The sequence below is a fragment of the Ambystoma mexicanum genome, chromosome 1q (assembly GCF_040938575.1).
Source record: "Ambystoma mexicanum isolate Mex_15411 chromosome 1q, UKY_AmexF1_1, whole genome shotgun sequence".
NCBI lineage: Eukaryota > Metazoa > Chordata > Amphibia > Caudata > Ambystomatidae > Ambystoma > Ambystoma mexicanum.
In genome coordinates this window covers 512,364,593-512,389,176 of record NC_090922.1, presented here as the reverse complement: position 1 = coordinate 512,389,176, position 24,584 = coordinate 512,364,593, and the positions used below count along the sequence as shown (strand labels likewise).

Sequence of the window (24,584 nt, the reverse complement as noted above, 5' to 3'; positions counted from 1 at the left end):
TAGGACCAGACTTACCTGTCCGCGCTGCACCTCTCTTCCGCCACATGCCAGCTTCTCCATGGCATTGCTTTCCTGACCCGCCACGTCTGGTGGTACCTGTAAGGCATGCAAGGGAAATGCGAGGTTAGTGTGGCTAAAAGTCTCTCCCTTCCTCTCCACCTGCTCTGAAGTTATATACCTGAATGTCCTTTTCCGCGCCCCGCACCTCGTTCCGTTGTCGCCCTCCACGGTTCCGCTCCTAACCTAGAAAAGAAAGGGGAAGAAAGAATGAACATTAGATACTAGGAACATTAAACCAGGGCACAGGAAACAAAGAACATTTAAGCAAGGACACAGGAAACAAGGAAGATTTAAAACAAGACTACATTACAGCAGCATTGCACCAACGGCCAGGTTCAGTTGACCCACGTCAAGCACAAACCCCCCAAAAGAGTGAAGTAACTCTATTATGTCCCTACACCTAGGGGTCAAGCCATAAAAAAAGAAGTGGGGGGACTCATTAGCTTAGCCAGTCGGAAGTGACATCACTGGAAGTGACATTAGTTGCACTGTGTGCTTGTTACCGGGTACTACACAGATCTGGCAGTGAGTGGGACTGCGTGAGTGGGAATGGCCTTAGGGATGATTAGCATTGCCATGCACAGTCAATGGGTGGGCAAATACCCAAACAACACTTACAAGTGGTGTGTCCCTTCTCATATGGCATTTTTCCCTCTCTGTACTCGGTGGCGCAGCTCAAACTAAAAAGAGTGTTTTTTTTAGGAGAATTGCTGGTGGAAGGCAAACTTCCTACATGATTTTAGGACTCTGATGAGGAAGAGAGGGACTAGGTGTAATGAAGATTACCAGTAAGTAATGAGGGCATTACTCTGCCCGATCAGTACACCTTCCAGCAAAATATCTTGTTACCATCCTACACCCAGAGAATCTAAAAAAACTACAACATTACAAGAGCGAGAGTGGAAGGGGGCGTTGTTCAGGCGCGCAGAGCTGTGATGTTTCATGTTAACAGTTAATAAGAGCAGACAATCTCTCACAGGCATCCTCAAATCATCTCTTCTTTGTGTTAGGAGTGTTCAAGTCCCTTTCCAAGCACTGTACACCACAGCAGGCTAACTCTATCTGCTCGGTTATATATTTAGCAGTGTAGATTTCTTTATAACACTGATTGAATTATTTTTCACTTATATTTGCTGTTTTATGTACTTGTTTCACAGAGATAGGCTTTTCCTTGACGAATGCTGGTTTCATGGCCTCCTTCTATTAGGGTGTGCCATGTAACCATAAATGCCTTGCTGATCATGCAGGAGCTCTTGCAGCACTTTGGACAATCGTCCAACTATGCACTGACTTATGTATTTGTAATAAACGTGACTTTCCAAGTGTTGCCACCTCTCCTCTACAGGCAACTGCTAGTACATTGGGCTTCATTACAAATTTGGCGGTCTGAAAATAAGGGTGCCGGTAGCAATGGACCGGCAATGTACAGGCACCCTTTCCGGACCGCCAAACTACGAGTCTGCCGCTACGGGCCAAAGGCCCGCCAGGAGTTCAGGCCCCTACCGGCAGAGTTTTCACTGAAGCACCGGCACCGTTCACGACGGTCTTCAGAAGTGGGAAGGAGGACGTCGAAGAAGAGAGCACACATTCAAGTCAGCGTGTCTGCGGCCTCTAACAACACGGCCAAACTCTTTAAAATCGTCAAGGAACTGGCCAATCCTGTTGCGGTCTCTACCTCTATCTGTACTTAGAGAGATACCAGGGACTTTTATAGCACTCAGGTTCCCCTGGTCTATAAACCTTCACAAAACCTTGAAACATGACCGGACTGAAAAACAGAGGAAAAATTTTGGTGTAGTATTTCATATTAAAGCATTTATTCAATTATTGTAACATTTAATACAAGTAGAAAAATATATATGTATATAGACATAAACAAAGTGAAAAAGTACTGGTGTGTCTACAGGACAGCATTGTTAGCTACTCATACAGTGATAACAAACAGTTCAATCATTTAAAAACAATAATTCATACCAAAAGAAAACAATGCTAAAAATGCACAGTGCAATAATCCACTTCAGATGTGTGTATCTGTTATTTAGCTTTTCTGATAAAATGAGTTTTCAAGTAAAAGATGTTATGCATATGTCAACATTGGGATATAATCTGGCAATGGACGCCAACAATAATGCCCGACATGTTTCGTTCTTGTTCTATGGGTTTAAATCCAAAAGAAACTCACCAGGGGCTGCTGAACTGGCAACAACCTTGTGTACTTCTCCACTTATTCACATGTAACCATATATGTTAATTGCTATGCTGCAAGGAGTCTTACACTCTTAAAGGTTTCCTTTTCTAACAACAAACAACCACTTTAATCCTTATTAGCTTCTCTGTAACAGAGTCAATTAATGATCCTAATTCATAAAGAGACAGTCCTCAATGACATTAATACTCTTCCTCTTGCAGGCTTCTTTAGTATGCACAATAACTTAAACAGACGTCCCACATTGCGTGGCTCATCTGACTTCTGCACTATGAAAACAAAATACTATGCACTATAATAGCGGAATGGAAATCAGTAGGACCTTAGTATTTAAAGTCATTCCATTTTCTAAATACTTTGTACCTATTGACTCATATCTGATGTTGCGAGCGGGCGAGACATTCACTGTGTGATCTGGTCTGTTGCACTCTCTCTCTTCTCTCTCCGGTTCACCAGACCACCTCCTCAGCAAAGTGGAAACACGACATTAGGAGGTGTTTATGTGCTTACTTTATGGCGTATGTGAGCCCTTGGGTAATTAACTTACTAGAATCGAGGTAACTCGTTCGTGACGCCTCTCTCAAAATGCAGCTGATGATGGACGCATTGGTTTGAAAATGGGTTTTTCTCGTTGTATGTGCCCCCCTCTCTCTCTGCTCCTCGTTATACCAGAACACCTCCTAAACAACGTACAAACACGACATTATGGGGTGTTTGTGTGCTTACTGTTTAGCATATGTAAACCCTTGGGTAATTTACTTACTAGAATAGAGGTAACTAGTTCGTGGCTCCTCTCTCAAGATGTGGCCAGTGTTGCCAACTCCTAAGTGAAGAAAGTAGCTATTGGTTCCCCTAGAAGGCGCCAGAAGTAGCTAGATGACGTCACTGCCTAATTTACATAATCACCTCCTCTTTCCCCCTACGATTTATGGCTTTTGCTGTGGCCCCCTCCCCTTTTAAACATTTTGTTTAAGTCCATCCACTTAACATACAGTTCCCCTACAGCATTTTTGGGGGCGGGCTGGCTACTTTAAGAATAGTAAAGACCTCCCATTTAAGTTCAAAGTGTGTTTTTACATTACTCCCGTTAGAAAACGGGCGAATGACCACACTTTTTTCAATTGGTTTGGAAACTTGCATAAATGAGCAAGTATCCAAACCAATTGAAAAAAGTAGCTAGATTTCTCGCTAGCCGCTTTTTAATGAGAAAGTCGCTAGGGGGCGTACTTTCTCGCTAAATATAGCAAGAAAGTCGCTAAATTGGCAACACTGGATGTGGCTGATAATGCTTACATTCATTTGAAAACTGGCTTATCTCGTTGTCTGTGGAACAAACTCATTGCTAAGCAACGAGATCCACACAGATGCATGCTCTAGACATCATCGCTTGCTACTATTCTCAATGTGAGATACAGCGGCCATTTTGGAAAAAGAGATAAACCCAATGTGAACCACCTGGGGATACTACAGTGTAACTTTGGACCTCAAGAACAAATAACCAATATCTACGGCCGGATTTTATGCCATTCCACATTTTCATTAAGCCGATTCTTATCACCTTTAGTCCAAAAAAAGAATTCTTGCTCTTTTTTCAGCAGTCTCATCTTGTCTAAATTACTGTCCTTACTTTTTTTTTAATTTTATACAGGACCGTCCATGATTTTATTTCTTCACAATTGTGTCCATGATTTTTGTAGTGTTCAACCATGGGTGCATCCATGACTGTTGTGGCCTTAAAGGACGACAGGATGCTGCAGTGGGCTTCAACTGTCTTTATTACAAGAAAAACAGGTGGGCATAAACTTGGCTGAGTGCAACAGGGGAACTACTCACAGTTCAGTTCAGGGCCCTACCAGTTGCATCACTGGGGGAAAGGTGTGCACAAGGATGGCACGCTGCAAGCTTCCAGGGCTCCCATGTGGCCTCCTATGACTTTGGAGTTATGCCCTGGACCTCAGTTCCGATGGCTCCTCATCAGGAACAGCGCTGTCGGTAGACCTCACTGGTCTGGCGCTTCGCCAACACTGGCGGGAACGTTGTCTCGCATGCGCGGGCTCACGAGATCTCGTTAAGTCTAGATCTCGCAAGACCACGCTCCCGCGATCACGTGATGTTCCCACAATGACCTTATTGCAAATGCAACTCCTGTGTCCACTAATCCTGGTTTTTATTTTTCTTATGGTTTTATCAATTTACATAAGCTGGCACGGACACCAAATAGCATAGACAACCATCTCTGAATTACAGTTAGTAAATGCATGCTGGACCCATTTCGTTTTTAATCCTATGTCAACTTCCGTTGATCTATTGGTGGTAGTACAACATTTTCATTTGCCACACGCAGTGTGACCTTTGGCACATTCCATACCCCATATTGCCGGGAGGCTGAGTTGTTTTTGGGGTTTTAGACTTATATCATTTCTCATGGCTTGGTCCCTCAAATGTTTACTTCTTTTGAAAGCCATCATTGGTGTGTCTAAAGGTTTTTTCCCTTTCTTCATAATATTCCAATTTTTCTTTATAATTTTTGTAATTTTGTTAGACTGGTCTGAAAAAGTACTAACACCAGCCTGTCTTTTGTTTTTCTTGTCGTTATATTCCAATATAGCCTCTCTGTTATTGTTCTTCGTTCTTTTGCAGGCTTTTTTTTAGTAAGCTTTTAGGGTATCCTCCTTTCTTATGTTTGTTGTGGTGCATCCTGGCTTCTCTTTCATAATCAGATTTCTTAGAACTGTTCATTCTAAGCCTAAGGTATTGGCCCAAGGGTATGTTATCCCTTAGATGTTTATGGTGGAAACTGTTATTGAGCATTCTCTGTTTAGGCTGAATTTCCTAACCTAGTGAGTCCCCCAGCAGCTTTGCTGGATTTCTGGAGTTTGTTTTTTTCTCCTGCCAAGAGTGAGTCTCTTTTTTTCACACTCTTGGACATGATTTGACATGATTTGAGGGGTTCCTTTGACTGTTAATGTGTTTTATGGGCTATGGGGTCTTTTACTCCATAGGGTCTCATGTGTTTTTACTATGTGTGTTACACAGCACCCTCAGTGCAGTGACACAGGGGTGTCATAGTGACACCCCACCATAGACTCCATACCCTGGCACTGACTACTGTCTCCCAGGGCATGTAAAGTCACCATTGGCTTTACTATTCCCAAATTATGAACAGAAACCAGTACAAACCATCATATTGTGAACGTACTGGTCGGGGCAATTCGATTGCCCCGGGGTCTGTTAGTCGAGGGGGCACGTCTCCGTCCCCCCTGATTGAGTTTTGGCTGGTGGCAGTGGATACTACTTTTTATATTCGACCGCGAATATATCTCTATGGGATTTTCCCATTGTTCGAGGCTACCAAATTTAATTATTTAATTCTCATAGCCTCGAACATACCGCCGGTTTATTTATTTAATATTAATTCGCCGGTTGGTATTTTTTGCCAGGACTCGATTCTAAAATGGTGTTCTCTTCTGTGACTCCAACCCAAGTCGAGCCCTTTGTTCCACTTTTTGGCGGACTTCTCCACAGAAGCCTCCAAAAGTGGTGCCACTCTGTCTGGGTACCACAGGGTGTTGGAGGGGGTTTAGGCACCCTGGACTGAGTTACCTTGGTAACTCAAGTCGCACTCTTGTGTGATTGGCCCAAGTGGTGAGCCGGCCGGCTCACCACTTAGTATGTTTGATTGACCGCTAGGCTGAGTGAATGGGGGTGAGCTGCATAAAAGCAGGGCTTTTGGGACTGGAACTTTAGAAGTCGCCACAGGACCTGAGAATCCGACGAGGGAGAAGCTGAGCCGACCTGCTACGACAACACCACCGGTGGAGCCCTGTGGAACCGACTCACCACTTCCCGACGACAGAGAAGATCTCCCGGCTGTAGAGTCTTCTTCCCCTGACTGGTGGGCACAACCAGTTTACCTTCTTTTTCTCGCATCCCAGGACATCTTGTGGTCGAATTGCCCGTGCCAAGCACCCCGGCAACCGGATAGCCACTTACCACTGGACCGCGAACAAAAGGACCGCTCCTTTTAACTGAGAACTCTGCGGCTGGTTTCTTCCCTGGCAGTGCAACAGACTCCTGCTTTCCTTCCCGATGAGCTCCTCTCTTCCTCCGGACGAAGCACCGACTTGCACCCACTGCCAGGAACAACTGCCCCCGCTGGAGTATTCTCACCACTTTAAGGTACCGTGTCCGCCAGGCCTCCCTTTCTAAAGATTGCTACAAGGTAATAATAATCCCTTAACCTTCTGGACTGGGCTGGCCGCCTTGACCATCTAACTGGTTCCTTTCTTTTGGTCCAACTCTTTCTGAACCTTTTTTCGAGATTTTGTGCACTTTTCAACCGTGTGACCTTGGACACATTTCATTCTGATCCTCTTAAAGTGGATCCGGCTTTCTGAACTCTAACTTCACGGTTTGATTCTGCCTTCCTCTCTTGCTGTGTTCTTGTGAAAGTGTTGGGATCTGTTTCAATTTATACTCTGCCTTTCTCTCCCTTTTAAACCGAATTATTAGAGTGCCATCTGCGTTAAGCGCTCACCGCTGTCTGAAAATAAGTGGGGCTTTACTTAAGGCTTGTCTAATATTCTTTTAAGGGAGTGTATATCTTTTAGTGACCGTGTTTTTGAACTGCTTAATATTAGTGCCTGTGTGTTTTATTAGATCTGGTTTTAAATAAATAATTATATCTCTTTTACACCAAGCTCTAGTCAGTGTTTGCTTGTGAATACTCTGTATACTGCCTAACTCTTCTTGAGGGAAGTCTGACTGCTCAGCCACAGCTACCAAGTGAATCTGTGTGGTACAGACTGCTACCAAGTGGATTTACTGCCAAACACCTGTAGTCTTAAATCTTTTGCAGTGGTCCCAGAGGGAACTGCACAGGTTTCTGCCTAACAGAAACTTTTGAAATCAAGTATTGCATTCTTCCCTGTACTTTTGTGGTATGGTTTAACAGCCAATTCTTTGTTGTTAACATCCTCATAGATTGTAAGATCCAAAAAATGTATTGAGAAATCGTTCGTTTCCACTGTAAATTGCAGAATTCTATCCTGGTTATTGAGCCAGTCTATGAAATCGGTAATTTCGTGCATGTCCTTGCCTTTCTCTATGATCAAGACGTCAATGTATCTCTACCAAATTGTTATGTTCTTTCTGTATGGATTGTGGGCATTATATATTTTTGTCTCTTCCAACATTTCTACATAGAGATTGGCTATGTTAGAGGCTACCGTAGCCCCCATGGCTGTGCCATGAGTCTGTCTGTAAAACATATCCAAAACTCTGAAGTAGTTTTCCCTCAGTGTCATCTCTACACACCACTGACTGAATTGGGAGTATTGTTCGGGGTGCGTTTCTCATATAGGATTTCTTCCACCATGGCGCGAGATTCGTCTTGTGGTATCATGGTGTATAGTGATACACTTTCTAAACTGATCAGGGTGTCTTTATTGGAATCATACTTCAACCCTTCTATTAAATGTATCACAGCCATAGAGTCTCATATATATGACTTAATGGCTTTCACTAATGGTCTCAACTAGACATCAGCAAATTTAGATAAGGGTTCCATGACTTAGTCTAACCCCGATAAATAGGTCTGCCTGGTGGTTCCACAAGGTCTTTGTGGATCTTGGGTAACGTATAAAACAGAGGTACTCTAGGGTTCTCAGTGGTCAGGAAACGTGCCTCTTGTTTGCATATCCAACCTCTTTCTAAAGCCTTCTCTACTTTTAGTTTAATTAAGTTTTTTAAACATGTGGGGTCCATATCTAATTTCACATAGCAGGTTTCATCCTCCAATTGTCTAAGACATTCTGTTATGTACTTCTCTCTGTCGGGGACGACTATTCCTCCACCTTTGTCCGCCTTGCAAATTATAATTTTTTTCATTCTTGGCTATGTTTTGGATTGCCTCTCTTTCCAGTCTTGTTATATTCTGAAAATGGTTCATGTTTTTGTTTTCCATGACCTCCAACTCTGACAGTACATTTTGTTCACAAACTGTTGCTTCTGGACTATGGCTATGATTAGGTGGAATAAAGTGCGGAGGGGGTTTAAAACCTGATTCATTCATGCTGTTGTTCAACTGCATGTCTTGGAAAAATTGTCGAAAATTTATTTTGAGTATACATTGTTTGAATTCAATCTGGAATTTAAAGCTGCCATGTCAGTTGGTGGTGACAAAATCTAAACCTGTGTTTAGTACCTTCTTCTCGACAATTGACAGATTGTATTTGGATAGGTTAACTATAATGATGGCTCCTCGTAACCCTCGGTTCCAGTTCCCATGTGCGCTGGTCCTGTTCTAAAAAAGACCTCCCATCTTGGCCTCTTCTTCCTCTTCCTTTTTGTCCTCTCGTTCTTTGATTGTATGGTCCTCTTTGGTTTTTTCATCTGAAACGGTTGGGTTGAACATGGAATCTTGTCTCATCACCAGAACTATCATCTGACAAGCTATAAGACGCATTTCCAAATCTCTCTCTTTTTTATTGTTTTGTATCTGCTGGAACTTATCTCCTTCTTGATATTTAAAATCCTCTTTTGAGTAGGGAAAAACGACCTCATAGTTGAAATGTAGCAACTCCTTTTTTAGCCTTCTGATCCTTTCCTTTGTTGTGTAGTCTTTAAACTCCAACATTTCAGCTTTAATTTCCTCTAGGCGTTTCTTAAATATTTCAATGGGGACCCGTTTTTATCTCTTTGTCCAATTTGTTCAGTTCTATAACTATTTTGTCCACCATTGTTTTTGCTGTGTCTATAATCACTATCATCCCATCATGTCCATATTTATTTGCTACATAGCTCCACTGTAAGCTAAATTACTTGCTATCAAAGAACAGTCTTGGCTCATTTTGGACTATTAAATCTTGTGGTAACGCCTGTTTCTTAAATATTCCATCATTATTGCTCAGTGTAGTGCCGTTCTTATTAGTCTTTTTTTAAATTTGCAATTGTTCATCCCAATTAGTAAGATTAAGCGTATTATTAGGATCTCTGTTGTCTCAGAATAATTTGCTAATAATTCGGTTACATATTGGTCATCATAGCTAAGTCTCTACCTCTTCTGTTCCCTGCCAGGCCCTCTGTACGGCTCTGGCCTCTCACTTCTCTGGTAAAACTCAGGACATCCTGTCCTCTCCTCTTCCTCACCCTCTTCCTCTCTCTTCCCCCCTTTGGCCATCTCTCCCTCTCCTCCTCCTTTCTCATCTTTCTCTCTGACAACACCTAACGAGGTTTCTAGACAAGTCTGAACTATGAAAGTGTCCTTTAAACAGGTGCTACCCTACTCCTCCAGAACCATCAAGGATCATATTGCACCCTCGCTCCAGCCTTGGCCGAATTCTGTAAATCACTCTTTCACCACTGGAACTTCCCTTCTCCCTTTAAGCACTCCCTTGTGCACCCACTTCTCAAGAAGCCGTCTGCCGATCCTACCTACCCGGCAAACTATCGTCCAATCTCCATCACCCCTTTCCTGCAGAGGCACGGAAACTGCTCTCCTGAACACCCGTGAAGATCTGCTCTTTAGCCTTGATTCCAGCATTCCTTCTGTCCTCATCCTCCTTGATCTTTCCTCTGTTTTCAACATGGTCAACCATGGCATCCTGACCAATCGACTCTGTGAGAACCTGGGCATCATGGATCAGGCCCTTGAGTGGCTGACTTAATTCCTCTTGGACCGCCTCTCCCAGTCCAACTTGGTCCCTTTCCCTCCGCCACCTCTCTCTCTACCTGTGTCATTCCCCAGGGCTCTATCCTCTCACCCTGGTTTTTCAACCTCTACTTGGCCCCTGTGGCCCACCTGATCTCTACCTTCTCCTCTAACTTTCAGTGTTATGCGGATGACACTCAGCTTTCCTTCAGTCTCCCCTCAGCCTCCTCTCCTCTCTTGCTCATTCCTGACTGTCTATCCATGCTTCAGGATTGGTGCTCCTCCAATGATCTCTGCCTTAATGCCAGTAAGACAGAGATCCTTCTCATTGGGACCCCTGCCCATGCTTTCCCTCTCTCACTCTGGCTGCCCGTCTAAGGCCATCGCCTTCCTGTGAGGCAAAGAACCTTGGTGTCATCTTCGACTCCACTCTCTCTTTCTCTCCTCACATCTTGGATGTCACCAAGAAGTCCCACTACCAGCTACACCTCCTCAAAGGGACTCTTCCCTTTCTCACTTTCCCCCAGAAGCTCACCGTCGCCAAAGCCCTGGTTCTCTATAGGCTGGACTACTGCAACAGCCTCTTTCTCAACCTGCCTTCCTCTACTCTCTGCCCTCTGCAACTAATCCTGAACAGGACTGCGAGACTTATCATTGGCCTCAAGCCGAGGGATTGTATCTCTCCAGCCCTGAAATCTGTCCACTGGCTCCCAGTGGCTGCAAGGATCAAGTTCAAGGCCCTTGTTCTCTTTGCACTACCCAGAGCCACGGTGCCCTGGCTGCACTTACTCAGAGCATTGCTGCCCTGTTTTCCTCTTCCCTCTCCCTTGCACTTCCCCTCTCTTTCCCCTTGCACTTCTTGTTCTCGCACTTGCACGATCTGAATGACACAAGGCCTAGTAAGATTGTTTGTCTTGTCCTCCCTCTGTCTTCCCTCCCTTGTCTTGTCGTGCCTAGAAACACTTGTCTACAGGCATATTATAAATGAATTATCATATAATATCATATCATATTTTATCACAGATGCCCAGAAAAATATACAATGCCGCAGTAAGAAACGGCTAGACTAGCAGCACCCAAATTCCCGTCTAGCCAGGTAATTACACTTACAGGACTGGTTTATTAGAAATGCCCATTAAGAAAAAAGTCATACCAAACCAAGGAACGACTAGACTGGCTGCACCAAAAAGCCTCTCTAGCCACTAATACCACATATTATGCCTGCTTAGTCTGGACATGGACGACCATTAGGATTTATCGCACAAACCTGCCCCCCACACCCAAGCTCCAAAATCAGCTCCTTGGCCCAGAATTACCTCCACATCCCTCTTCCTTGTCCCAGTGCTTATGTATGAGGCTCCTTGCCTCATAGGTAAGTACTGGGATGAGGAAGAGTGGGACTATGAGAAATGAAGATTGCATGTAGCTAAATTAGGCATTAGCTCCATGTACCTCTGGCTCATCCCAGTACTTGTATATAAGGCATAGTGTCTCAAACACAAGTACTGCTTCATACACAAGTACTGAGACGAGGAAGACTAGAGATAGGAGTAATGAGGATTACCAATGAGTAATCAAGACATTAAACACAAGTAGTGCTGCAACACCATTGAGCTGACTGGGCTTTAGCACTCCCCACCCAATGAAATTTTGGGCTATGTCGACTCGACCTAGCCGACCTACAGAGCAGTTGCCGGACAGAACTAGGCCCCGTAACGCTGTTAGTACCTGCATTCAAATGCCACATTTTTTAGGCAATTGAAATTGTGATGTGGGGTTAGCACTTGCATGCTAGGGGAGTGATTGGAAGGGTACACAGGGGACAGGATAACGCCTATTCTCACAACAGTCCATAAGTGGGTGCGTTCAGACTTAAAGGAGAGAGTTAACTGCTTATAAAATTTAAACTGCACTAGAATAGTCTCATTAAAATGCATAAAGAAGGTAGATGCCCCCACACAAATAGGTTTTCCCCTCCCCCACCACCCATGAAGTTAGCGCTTCTCCAAACATTTGAAGGGTTAGCCCCCCAAAAATTTAGGTTTTCTTGCGCCCCTGAACACAAGCACACACACCATTCACCATATACACACACGCACACCCAGCCATCTATACATTTAAGTGTGCACTCTTTCACCATACACGCACACCCAGGCAGCCACCCATATATTTAAGTGTGCACCCTTTCACCATACACGCACACACAGGCAGCCACCCGTACATTTAAGTGTGCACCCTTTCACCTTACAGGCACACACACCCAGGTACCCACTCATAAATGTAAGTGTGCAACCTTTCACTATACACTCACACAGGCAGCCACCTATACATTTAAGTATGCACCCTTTCACCATTCAGGCACACCCAGGCAGCCACCCATACATTTAAGTGAGCACCCTTTCACTGTACATTAACACACGCACACCCAGCCACCCATACATTTGTGTGCACCCTTTCACCATACACTCACATAGGCAGCCACCTATATATTTAAGTGTTCACCCTTTCACCATACACTCACACACACACACATGTCATGGGGTTGAGGTGAGCCCTATAACTTCAAAAATAAACTATTTCTTTTTGAAGTAATAGGGCTCCCCCACCACATGACATTGAGGCCCCCAGCCTAGGGTCTTCCATGCCATAGGGTGGGGGGAGCCCTTGGGCTTCAAAAGAATGTTTCTTTTTGTAGTCACTTTGCATTCGTAAAGAAATTATTTCTGTTAGAGAAATAATTTCTTAATGAATGCAGAGTGAATGCAGAGTGAATTCAAAAAGAACGAAATGTTTTTGATTTTTAAAAACTTAATGGGCCCCTTCCCAGGACATGTGGTGCCGGGGCCCCCCCACACCAAGGGGGCTGCTGGGACCGTCGTTACGCCAGTGCCAAATGTTTACCTCATGCACAGAAAATGACACAGCAGTAGAAGCTTTTAAATTCATGCGTTCCATGGCACACGTAAGGGATAGCACAAGCTTCCTGTTCACAAACATAACAAGTACAGAAATGGCAGCAAAGGCAGAGCAATCGTCCCTCTCACACGACAGGACAGCATTGGTCACAGCAGAGCAAACTATCATCATGCGAAAAAGAATAGCAGGCCATTCAGCATTCCAAGCTACCTGTCCTCAGAACAAGACAGTCTACGTGGCAGTAACACACACTTAGCTCACCCAGAGGTGAACGGCCTGGATCACACAGCTTGAGCTTCTTTAACCCAAAACAGGTCAGCTTGCACCAAAGAAGTACAAGATTCCCTCAGAAAGAGCAGGAGCCAGATTACAGAAACGTTGCACTGGTGCAAGTGCAAAGTTGCAAGTTATTCGCACTAGGGAAAATTTTGACCCATTTCTAAAAACACTGAGACATATTACAGGGGTCGAAATTAATATTAGATAAGCAGTAGATAAAAGCGGCTCCTGGGTATCCGGCATTAACTATTGAGCACGAGGTACCACTGGGAAACCAGGAGCTAGTGCATAGCGATCCGCAACTCTAACTTCAACATAAAATAGAAACCTAAAATTGTTCCTATTTTTATGGCACCTTATGCTTTATATGTCATATAGATTCTTATTTATAGATTGTCCAAAATGCATAGAGTTGTGTTTGTCTGTATCAGGAATCCGCCTAAGAGTAAGCCCAGGGTATCACACAGACTCACTGCGACTTCTCCACATACTGGGAGAAGGTCTTTGTCCATGGCTTCTCAGCCCCGTTCCTCTGCAAGGCACTCCACGTGTATACTAGGAGAGCGGCCTCTCGTGCCGTGGAGGTTGCAAAGGTGATGTTGGAGGCCTCTGCATACACGACGATGTGACGTCCCAGTTGAGTTGGTGCGCATGCGCGGGCCTCGTTATGGTCCCGCGCATGCGTAGTTTAATAAAGTGCGCCCGGGCGGCAGTTCCCGCCGGGACGCAGAGCAAGCAGCATCGCGTCCCGTGTATTCTTGTGTGGTCCGTGTCTGCATGTGTGCGTGGGCCCTCACGGCCAGATACAACAACTGGCGATGAGGCGGGATCGGCGCCACAGCGCTCGCCCCACGAACGGGGGCGTGTGACACACGTCACCTGCACGAGAGTACAAGACGCGGATTGAGCGAAAACATTCGTCGCTTCGAGGCAGTAGCGGCCTGCACAGGTGCTCGTGCGCTGCCACGAGGAAAATTTTGGAACTCTTGTTTGTTCCCAGCAACCTGGGGACAATCCAAAAAAAAAAAAAAAAAAAAACCGGACACGAGGCCAGTGACGGGACACAGCGGAAGGTGTGCGGAACAGCGCATCAACCAGGTTAGCGGCCTCTATCACACCGAGAGGTGTCTGTGCGACCTGTGAAAATGACTAGCAGTGAGGATGAAGCAGAAGTGGCAACAAGAGTGATGAGGACACAACAGGGTTCGCTGCTGCCCATGCAGGAGTTCGACATGTCGGGCCCCCGTCCAAGTTGGGTCCCAGGTGGCTCATATGGGTCAAGAAGTTGGAAATGTACTTTACTGCGACGGGGACTTCGAATGACGACGCAAAAAGGGCGACCCTTCTGTATTCAGCTGGCCTGGACATTATGCGAATCTATGAATCATTTGCCCTACCGGTGGTCACGTATGACACGGTCAAGACCGCGCTGGAGAACCATTTCATCCCACAGTCAAATGTCGACTACGAAAGGTTCCTGTTCTGCAGAGAGAGGCAAAGGGAGGAAGAATCTCTCGATCAGTTCTGCGCCAGACTGCGCCAGACTGAGATTGATAGCCAGCACGTGCCGCTGGGATAACGACGAGCTGATGATAAGGAACCAGGTGCTCCAGGGCAAATTGCAACGTCAAGTACTGAGGGAGCCAGGATGGTCACTGCAGCAGATACTTGACAGTGGGAGGACGTACGAGCTAGCAGAGTCCAGAGGTGCGAGCATGGACGCAGCGATCAGGCCAAATGCGAGGGAGGAGGCCTTTGCCGTGTCCAAGAGAACGAAGCAGAAAGAGAAGTGGACCCCGAAGGCATCGGAGACCAGGCATCCGTCCGTGCCTGGGTCGATTTGTCCGGACTGCCGATATGACTTACCTCACGTGGAGGAGTGCTCCGCCAAGACGAGGTCGTGCGGGCGGTGCAATGGTCTGGGGCACTATGCTCGAATGTGCCGCGCACCGGCCCCTGTCCCCACACAGAGAGGTCCCGCGAGAGCGAGAGGCGGCGGATTCAGAAAGCAGCGCAGCATTGCTGCCCTCGAACAGGAGATACGGAAACTGCAGCTCGCGGAGGAAGAGGAAGAAGAGGAAGAGGACGAAGAAGAGGTTTTCTTCATCTCTAACATTGCCTCGGGGAACAAAAGGAGGAGGCAGCCCAGGTGCGTGGTGGACATATTGGGTGTGCCGACCCAGATACTGATAGATACAGGCACTTCTGTGTGTGTGCTGGCAGAGGAGGACTATCAGAAACTTCCAGGCCCGCCGCCACTGGACATGTCCACGGCGAAGATATTTACTTTTGGAGGGGACACCCCGCTACCGCTCAAGGGTGTGTTCGTGTCACCTGTGTCGAAAGGGGGCAGTAGCATCAAGGCCAAATTCTTTGTTACAGACGTGAGCCCCCACTCACTTCTCAGCTCCGCGGCGTCGGAGGCCCTTAACCTGGTTCATTTTGCATATGGTGTGTACCAGATAGACATTGAGACACTGCTGGACAGGTTCTCGAGCATCTTCGAAGGCATTGGGAAACTCAAAGCACCCCCCGTGCGCCTCCACATCGACGAGTCCATCAGACCGACGGCCCTCAAGCACCGCAGGATCCCGTTTCACCTGCGGGAAAAAGTGGAGGAGGAACTCCGATCACTAGTGGAGATGGACATCATTGAGAGAGTGGAGGGGCCGACGCCCTGGGTGTCCCCGATAGTGGTGGCCCCCAAGCCAAAGCAACCAGGGACCGTGAGAATCTGCATGGACATGCGCCTCCCAAACGCCGCTATTAAGAGGGAGAGGCACCTTACACCCACTCTGGATGACATCATCGGAGAGCTTCAGGGGGCGAGAGTGTTCTCGAAGTTAGACCTACGAGCGGGCTACCACCAGCTAGAACTACACCCGGACTCTAGGTTCATAACTACATTTACGACGCATGACGGCCTCTTCCAGTTCAAACGGTTGAGCTTCGGCATCTCATCAGCCGCGGAAGTTTTCCAGAACACCATTAGAGGAGCGTCGGCTGGCCTCAAAGGGGTGCTGAACATGAGCGACGACATTTTAGTCTTCGCGGACTCTGAACGGGAACACATGAAGAGGTTGGAGGACCCGCTCCTGAGGTTGAAGAACTTGGGGCTCACCCTCCATCGGCAAAAATGTGAGTTCTTCAAGGACCGTATTGGTTTCTTCGGGTTCATTTTCCACGCAGCTGGTGTGTCGCCCGACCCAGCCAAAGTGAAGGACATTAAGGAAGCCCCCGCCCCCCAGTCACCTACGGAAGTGAGGAGCTTCCTGGGGATGGTAACTTATTGCGGGCGCTTCATCAAGGGGCTGGCGTCGCTGGCAGAACCACTCAGAGTGCTAACGAGGAACGACGCTGAGTGGAAATGGGGGGCCAATGAGCAGGAGGCGTTCCAGACTCTGAAGAATGCCCTTTCGGATGGAGACACCATGGCCTACTTCAACCCCAAAGTAGAGTCAGAGGTGGTGGTTGACGGTAGTCCGGTGGGAGTGGGGGCGGTGCTAATGCAACCTGACGCACGTGGAGACATGCGCCCCATCGCATATGCGAGTAAGGCCTTTTCGGACACGGAAATGAGATACTCACAGATTGAACGGGAAGCGCTAGCCATCCTGTGGGGCTGTCGCCACTTCCGGTTGTACATACTGGGCAAACCTGTAGTGGTGGTGACGGACCACAAGCCACTCCTGCCCATTCTGGCAGGGGGATCCTCCAAACCCCCCCCCAGGATCGAGAGGTGGATGCTAGCCCTGATGGAGTACGGGTTGAAACTCATATACCGACCAGGCACGAACAACCCGGCCGACTACCTGTCGCGCCATCCCAACAAGGAGAGCGCTGTCACCGACATCGGAGCGAATGAGTGCCACGGGCTGTTGTGTCAGGTGGTGGAAGGGTCCCTTCTGATGGCAATATCAAGGCTAGAGATGGCAACGGAATGTTCCAAGGACGAAGTGTTCACCATTGTCAAGAATGCCGTGAGAAGCGGCGAGTGGAGGGAAGTGCTGCAGGACAACTCCCGCCGGCAAGCGGAGGCTCAGAGCGACCTTCGAGTGCTCTGGAAGGTCAAGGATGAACTCTCAGTCGCGGACGATGGACTCATACTTCGAGGGCGGCAAATTGTAATCCCGCGGGCACTGCGGTCAAGGATCCTCGAACTTGCCCACATCGGACATCAAGGGATTGTCAAAATGAAGGCTCGGCTGAGAAACAAAGTATGGTTTCCGGACCTGGAGGGGCGAGTGGAGAGTTTCGTAAGGAGGTGCATCGCATGTCAAGCGGCGGCCCCGGGTGACAGAGCTCCGCCGATAAGGTCGAGGGAGCGTAGTTGCCGTCCGTGGGAAACTGTCCATGTGGATTTTGGCTCGACTGGTCGGGGAATGTACTTTCTGGTGGCAGTGGACCAATGGTCCAGGTATCCCGAGGTGGAGGTGGTACACTCGACGGCGACAGAGTTTGCAACGAAGGCACTAGACAAAATGTTTGCCACCCATGGATTCCCAGACCTCCTGTGCTCGGACAATGGACCACCTTTCACAGGCAGCCAATTTGCGACTTACCTCCGTGAAAGGGGGATCCGGCATCGCAGGGTGTCCCCGCTCTGGCCGCGGGCCAACGGGGAGGCCGAAAGAATGATGAGGACTCTCAACAAGGTCCTGAGGATCTCCGCCTGCGGCGGTGAAGACCTGGAGAGGAAGCTCGTGGAGTTTCTGAGGGAATACCGCACGACGCCCCACCAGTCCACGAGAGTGGCCCCAGCTGAGGCACTATTTGGGCGATGCCCAAGGGGAATGTTGCCGGAGGAGGATGGCCGGCTGCCCGGAGTAATAGACGATGATGGTGTCCGGGACGAACGGGCCAGGTGCAATGATAAAGAAAGTGAAAGGAGGGGCCTGCAAGAAAAGGAGGTGCGAGTGGGTGACGCAGTGTTGGTCCGGAACAGGCACCCCGAAGGGAAGTTGTCCTTGCCCTTCGAGCCGCGCCCGTGGAAGGTAACGCACGTCAAAGGCACCATGGTGACGGCAGCCTGCGACCGAGGGACAGTCACGCGCAACCGGTCGTTCTTCAAACGCATTGAAAGACCGGCCGAGAATGGACCAGTAGAGGAAGGCGCAGGGCCGGCTGGTCCGCCAGAAGATCTGGAGAGCGGGCAGGCGGGCCCGCCAGGAGGTCCGAAGAGGGGGCAGGGCAAGGAAACATCGAGGCTGGAACATGACGATCCTCCTCCGCCTCCCGCCTCACCAAGGTACCCTACCCGCCGTGAAAGGCGATTGCCCGGGCATTTCAAGGACTATGTCCTGGACTCACGTGACTGAACTGAATGAGGCAAGGTGAGACTCAAGTGGTCATATGGCCGCCCGGAATACCTGGCGTGCAAGGTGATGCACGTTTAACTGTTTACGTTGTTTTGGTTGAAGTTAAAAAGGGATGTGACGTCCCAGTTGAGTTGTTGCGCATGCCATAACGAGGCCCGCGCATGCGCACCAACTCAACTGGGACGTCCCGTTTATTCTTGTGTGGTCCGTGTCTGCATGTGTGCGTGGGCCCTCACGGCCAGATACAACAGACATCATGCAGCCGGGCATACGGCATCCAATGGGAGGACAGGCCCTCGCGGTCACATGACACGCGGTACGTTGCATGCGTCAAGGAATAAGTATTGCTTTCGCCGGCAGCCTGGCGTTTCTGATTAGAGTTGTTCCCTGACTTTACGCTTTCCTTGCTACCTTGTTGATTCTACGTTGCTGACCTGATACTGTTACCCGGAACCCGACCCCTGCTTCATCCCTGGAATTGATTGACCTTGGCATTGTTGACACGGACTGCTTACGGATTGTTTTTGTCTTACGTTTCTGTTCCTCGCTGCCTGAACCACGCCGACTACTGCTACATCCGTGGATTGTTTCGCTTACCGCTTCTGCCTCATTGCAGCATGCCTGTTAACAACCGCTTGTGTCTCGGAATTCTGGGCTGCTGTTTGCTCAAGGTATTTCCATAAGAGACACTTTGCTGAATATCACTCCCCTGCCATCTTGTCCTTTGGATTGCTTCTCCGCTTGATGCCACTTTTGTGCACGGACTACAGACATTTGCTGTACTTGCACCATCCTGTGTGTCCAGGTGTCCTTGTGCCTTCGGATACGTCCCACTAACCAACCCCTCTCCTTTTTCATACGTTCTATGCTTGGATTATTGGGATGTCCACCCTTCAGTGCTTCACCGCTGAACTGCTCCTGGTAAGATTCCTACCTCTGTCCAATTACTGTCCCGATCCCAACATTATTCGGTCTTACCTGTTTTACCTGTTTTCCTCAGATGCCCTCTGCCGACTTGGAAGTACAAGGGACCCCCGCTGCACCACAACACACTCATTGCTGGCTCACTCTGAGGAAACAACCCCCACTGTAGAGGTTAGCTCATTTTTAATCTGCTCTGCTCTTTTGAGGGAATATCGGTCTGTGTTGCTAATTGCTGTTTTTTCCATATTACAGCTGGTGGTTTCGTGTTACGTGTTTTCCATTTTTGTCAATTGATTGATTCCTCTGCTTGTTCACATAAGCACATCAGAGGAGTACATTGATAGGAAGAACTTGTCCTCGACTAGCTATGTACGAAGAGTCCAACTTCTGACATCCGGCATTCCTGGAGTGTCTCAGAGTCCTTGGAAGCCCTGAGGTAGTGAGCCATAATAGAATCAGAAGCCTAAAATTGACACTTCTGTTACCTCGGCCACAAGTGTTCAATTGGTCTCTGAACTACGGGCAGACCTGATGGCGGCACATGAAGCCACACATCGTTGTATTGATGCATTGCAGGACCTGATGCATCCGCTCCAAGCAGGGGCCCCCTCCTCTGTGGTGCCTTCTGGTTCTGGTTATCCGTTGCCCAGACAGGATCCGGTTCCTGTGCTTATGTCCACTCAATTCCCCTTGGCTCCCCCGGAGAGGTTCACTGGAGACCCTAAACACTATAGGACCTTCATTAACCAGTGGAAACTCCATTTCCTGGGCCGCCCTGCCTCCTTTCCTGAATCTACCTCAAAGGCTGCCTTTGTATTATCCTACTTAAGAGGAATGGCTGCTAGCTGGGCAAACTCACTCCTGGAAAACAACAGCTATATGCTGTTTGACTGAGACGCTTTGATCACTGCCATGAGTCTTGTCTTTGACACACAATATAAATCACAGGCCACTGACCTAGAGCTATTGAGTCTCCAACAGGGCAAAACACCCCTACTAGCTTTTTTAGCTAAGTTCAATCAGCTGTTAGCAGAAACAGGATGGCCTGAGGATAAAAAGGCTGCTATATTTTTAAAGGCCTTTCTGATTCATTAAAGGACACTCTGGCCACCGTTCCGGTTGTTCTTACAGCCTTCCCTGAGCTTCTAGACCTTGTGCTTCAGATTGATGCCAGAAAAGCTGAGAGGAAAGGAGAAAGGAGACCAATTACACAGGTTCCCCCACGTGCTGAAACCTTGTTGTGTGGGGACAGAGAACTCATGCAAAACGGTGTTGTGCGTGGTCCACTATCACCAGCTGAAAGGGAAAACAGAAGGAAGAACAACCTCTGTTTATATTGTGGTTCTTCTGAGAATTTTCTGAGGTCTTGTCCTAAAAGACTAGCTAAGAGACTGGGAAACTCCAAAGCTCGACAATAGAGGGAGTCCGATTGTCGAGTGCCTTGCCTACGAATTCCACGTCCTCTAGTGTTATGACCCCTTTCACAGTCCCTGTCCTCTTGTCGTTTCCTTCAGGCAATCCCTGGAAGACTTTGACGGTTATAGACTCAGGCGCTATGGGCAATTGCGTCGACTTGCAACATGCCCGAGAGATGGGGATTCTGGTCATCACTAAACCCTCACCCGAAGTAGTGAATGCAGTGGATGGAACAGCCCTGCTCTCTGGCATAGTGACGGAACATACCACTGAGTTGGATATGTCAACGGAATGTGGACAAACAGAGTCTGTGTCTTTTGATTTGATTACTGAAAGGACTCATCCCCAAATATAAATCCCAAGCTTGGAATACATGAACAGATGGACACACCTGAGTAGGGAATGAGACCAGGAGATAGATTGCCATTTGAACAAAGTTTTGTATCATATAGAAATGCACGCAGAAAACTCTGCTGCCCTGAGAGCGCCCTGCCAAACAATACATGGGTAGCACATTATAAGGTTAGAAAACATCAATGCTGACGCTTGGATATAGGTACATAATACTTGAATGTAATAGGCTAAATGGGCAAGTACATTATCGATACATAAGAGACAATTGTGTTGGATTGGCTGGAGGCTTCGGTGTTCACCGAGCAGCACGTGGGTCAGCTGGGCTCATCTCCACAGGGTGAAGGTCGGGTGCTCATGATGTAGCAAAGCTAACTAATCCATCTCAGTAAAACAGTAACTGAAGGCATGCAACAAATAACAATTAGAAAAAGTGGACAGCCATGGGGATGTTGTAGAGTTCATATTGCTAGGTATCTGATTAATTTTGCCCTTTGTACGCTAGGGCCTATAAACGCTGGTACTTGAGCCCAGGTGCCCACCTTGGAGGTTGTGATATACCTGATGCCTCATGATATAAGCCGACATGTCTTATGTTTACTCAAGATATATAATGGTCAGGGTTCAGAGCTGTGGTAGGTGGCTTAGTCTACTCATAAAAAGGGGGTCAGATGTGCATCTGCATCAAGAGAGGTTAGGGGACTGTGGCTTTTCAGGGTGGGGGTCGAGAGGCCATAGACAGGTTTGTGGAGACGGATGGGCACGCAGGCGGTGGTTCTGCTCCGGTCACACACATGGCAGTGAGCTCAGAGGAAGAGAAAGAATACTGTTGTTTGCAACAAATTGGGGCTGGGCTTCCGTGAGAAAGGAGCTTGGGCGGAGCAGGCAGAGAAGGAGGTGGTGGGGGCTTCTGGGCTGTCTGAGAGCGGCACTGGATAGTGGGAGAGATGGCTTTTTAGAGATCACTGTGCGGCCTAGTAAAAAAGATGGAGTCTGGGGTAGTACAATATGGAGTCTGCATGTGTCAACCAATGGCTTCTGTCCTCTGTCGTCAGAAGGCAGACAGGGGGGACGTCTCCCCGTGATGGGATGAGCAACAGATCCATTCCATGCAGAATGTATGGGGGGGTCAAAGACCCTTCCTCCCTTACATTACCGCGCCTCAATTGAAGGTTATCCTGGGCCTTCCTTGGCTCTCCTAGCACAAGCCTGCCATAGACTGGCGAAGCCATAAGTCTGTTTTCCTTCGCACTATTGCGACTCTCATTGATTTGGTTCCATCATCGCCCAACACACCGGTCCTTGTCATCCCTTTTTTGATACAGCCTTGGTCGTTGGGGCGGTTTCGACCACACCAGCCACAACCCTTCCGAAGTAATACAAGATTTTCAAGGACATGTTTGACAAAGGGATGGCAGAGCAGTTACCACCTCATAGGCCTTATGACTGCCCCATAGACCTGATCCCCGGAGCTAAAATACCCACCGTTCATGTGTGCTCCCTTACCCAGAAGGAAAACACTATTCTAAGGTAGTACATAGACAAGGCATTGCACATGGGTTTCATTCGTCCGTCACCTTCTCCCGCTACTTCACCTTTATTTTTCGTCCTGAAGAAGGAGTGAGACTTAAGGGCTTGTATCGACTATCCGGGTCTCAATGCCGTCACGGTACGCAACCAGTACCCATTGCCTCTGATATCTGTTTTATTGGACCAGTTGGGTTCATCCGTCCAGTTCACAAATTTGGACCTACGTGGGGCCTACAACCTTCTTAGAGTCCGAGAAGGGGTTGAATGGAAGACCGCATTCAAGACCCGTTACAGTCTATTTGAATACTGTGTTATGCCCTTTGGGCTTTGCAATGCCACAGCAACGTTCCAGTATTTTATGAGCGACGTGTTCGAGACATGCTAGATCAGTTTGTAATAATATACTTCGACGACATACTGATTTACTCTCCCTCCTACGAACAACACGTCATGCACGTTTCAGCAGTTCTACAATGCCTCAGGGAGAATAGCCTGTACGCCAAGGCTGATAAGTGCATCTTCCATGCCACGGAAGTGGAATTCCTTGGGTACGATCTGACCAGCACAGGTGTCTGGATGAACCAGTCCAAGGTTAATGCCATACTCGAATGGCCTACTCCGACCACCTTGAAGGCACAACAATCATTTCCCAGCTTTGCCAATTTTTACAGGAGGTTTATCTGGTCTTTCTCTTCCATGGTAGTGCCCCTCACACTGTTCTCTTGCTACGCCGAAACCCAAATCGTGTTCGACGCGCTTAAAGCTGTGTTTACCACTGCAACTATATTGCAGCATCCTAATCCTGACTTGCCCTTTATAGTGGAGGCGGATGCTTCCGATGTAGCAGTGGCCGCTATCTTGTCCCATGAGTGTCCGGACACCTGCGTCTTATACCCAGTTGCCTTTTACTCCAGAAAACGTACACCCTATGAAAAAACTACACTATCACAGAACGAGAACTGTTGGCAGTACGCGATGCCTTCCTGGAATGGAGGCATCACCTGTTGGGTGCAACCCATTCTGTAAAGGTCTTCACAGACCATTGCAATCTCTTGGCGCTCAAATCCATCAAGTGTTTAACAGCCTGGCACGCCAGGTGGCACAAATTCTTTTCTATGTTCGACTTCACCATCACTTACCGTCCAGGGCATCTACACTCTAAAGCCGATGCTCTTTCCCGCATGCATGGGACCCCGGTATCAAATACATCATATGCTTTACTCCTGGTCCCCAATCAGGTTGTCTGTGGGTGTACACCTCAGTCCTCTCTCCGTTCCTCCATCCAAGAATGGGCTTCTGTGCAACCACCTGAACTATCCGAGTACAACATGGATGTTGTGCATACGCTGCCCTACATACAAGGCCGGAACTTTATTCCTGATGAAATCTCCCAGCAAACCGCTTCGTAGTGGTGTCATGACTCTAAACTCGCTGCCCATCAAGGCAGGAGAAAAACCCTAGACCTGTTGTACAGATGGTGCTGGTGGCCTTCCATGCACCGGGTCATGGCATAATACATCTTGTGCTGTGCTATTTCTGCACAGTGCAAAACCACTCTGAGTAAACCTATGGGCCTGCTACAACCTCTTCCAATACCCCAACGAGCCTGGTATGTGTTGTCCATGGACTTCATCCTGGAGCTCCCATACATACAGGAATACAACACCATATGGGTCATAGTCAATTACTTTACGAAGATGGCTCTCTTTATACCATGTTGAGGCCTTCTCTCTGCCCCATTTCTCGCTGATATGTTCCTGAAACATGTGTTTTACTTCTTTGGGCTACCGGCTATAATTATCACTGATAGGGGTTCGTAATTTGCATCGCACTTCTGGAGAGCCATCGTGTCCTCTTTTGGCATTGATGAGAGGTATTCTAGCACCTACCACCCTCAGACAGATGGCCAAACTGAGCGGCTCAACGCCACTCT

The 24,584-nt window shown here is 47.8% G+C and overlaps 1 protein-coding gene across 2 annotated transcripts in view; it reads right to left on the bottom strand.

Annotated features, from left to right (window-relative positions):
* LOC138530274 (uncharacterized) overlaps window positions 1–24,584 on the bottom strand; it is a 391,407-nt gene that overhangs the window by 217,633 nt on the left and 149,190 nt on the right. For both annotated transcript variants that reach the window (XM_069640895.1, XM_069640894.1), the window contains exons 3-4: window positions 179–243; window positions 16–96 (exon numbers count right to left, since the gene is read on the bottom strand). In XM_069640895.1, the coding sequence (XP_069496996.1) occupies window positions 16–96; window positions 179–243 (146 nt within the window). The remainder of the gene's footprint in view (window positions 1–15; window positions 97–178; window positions 244–24,584) is intronic.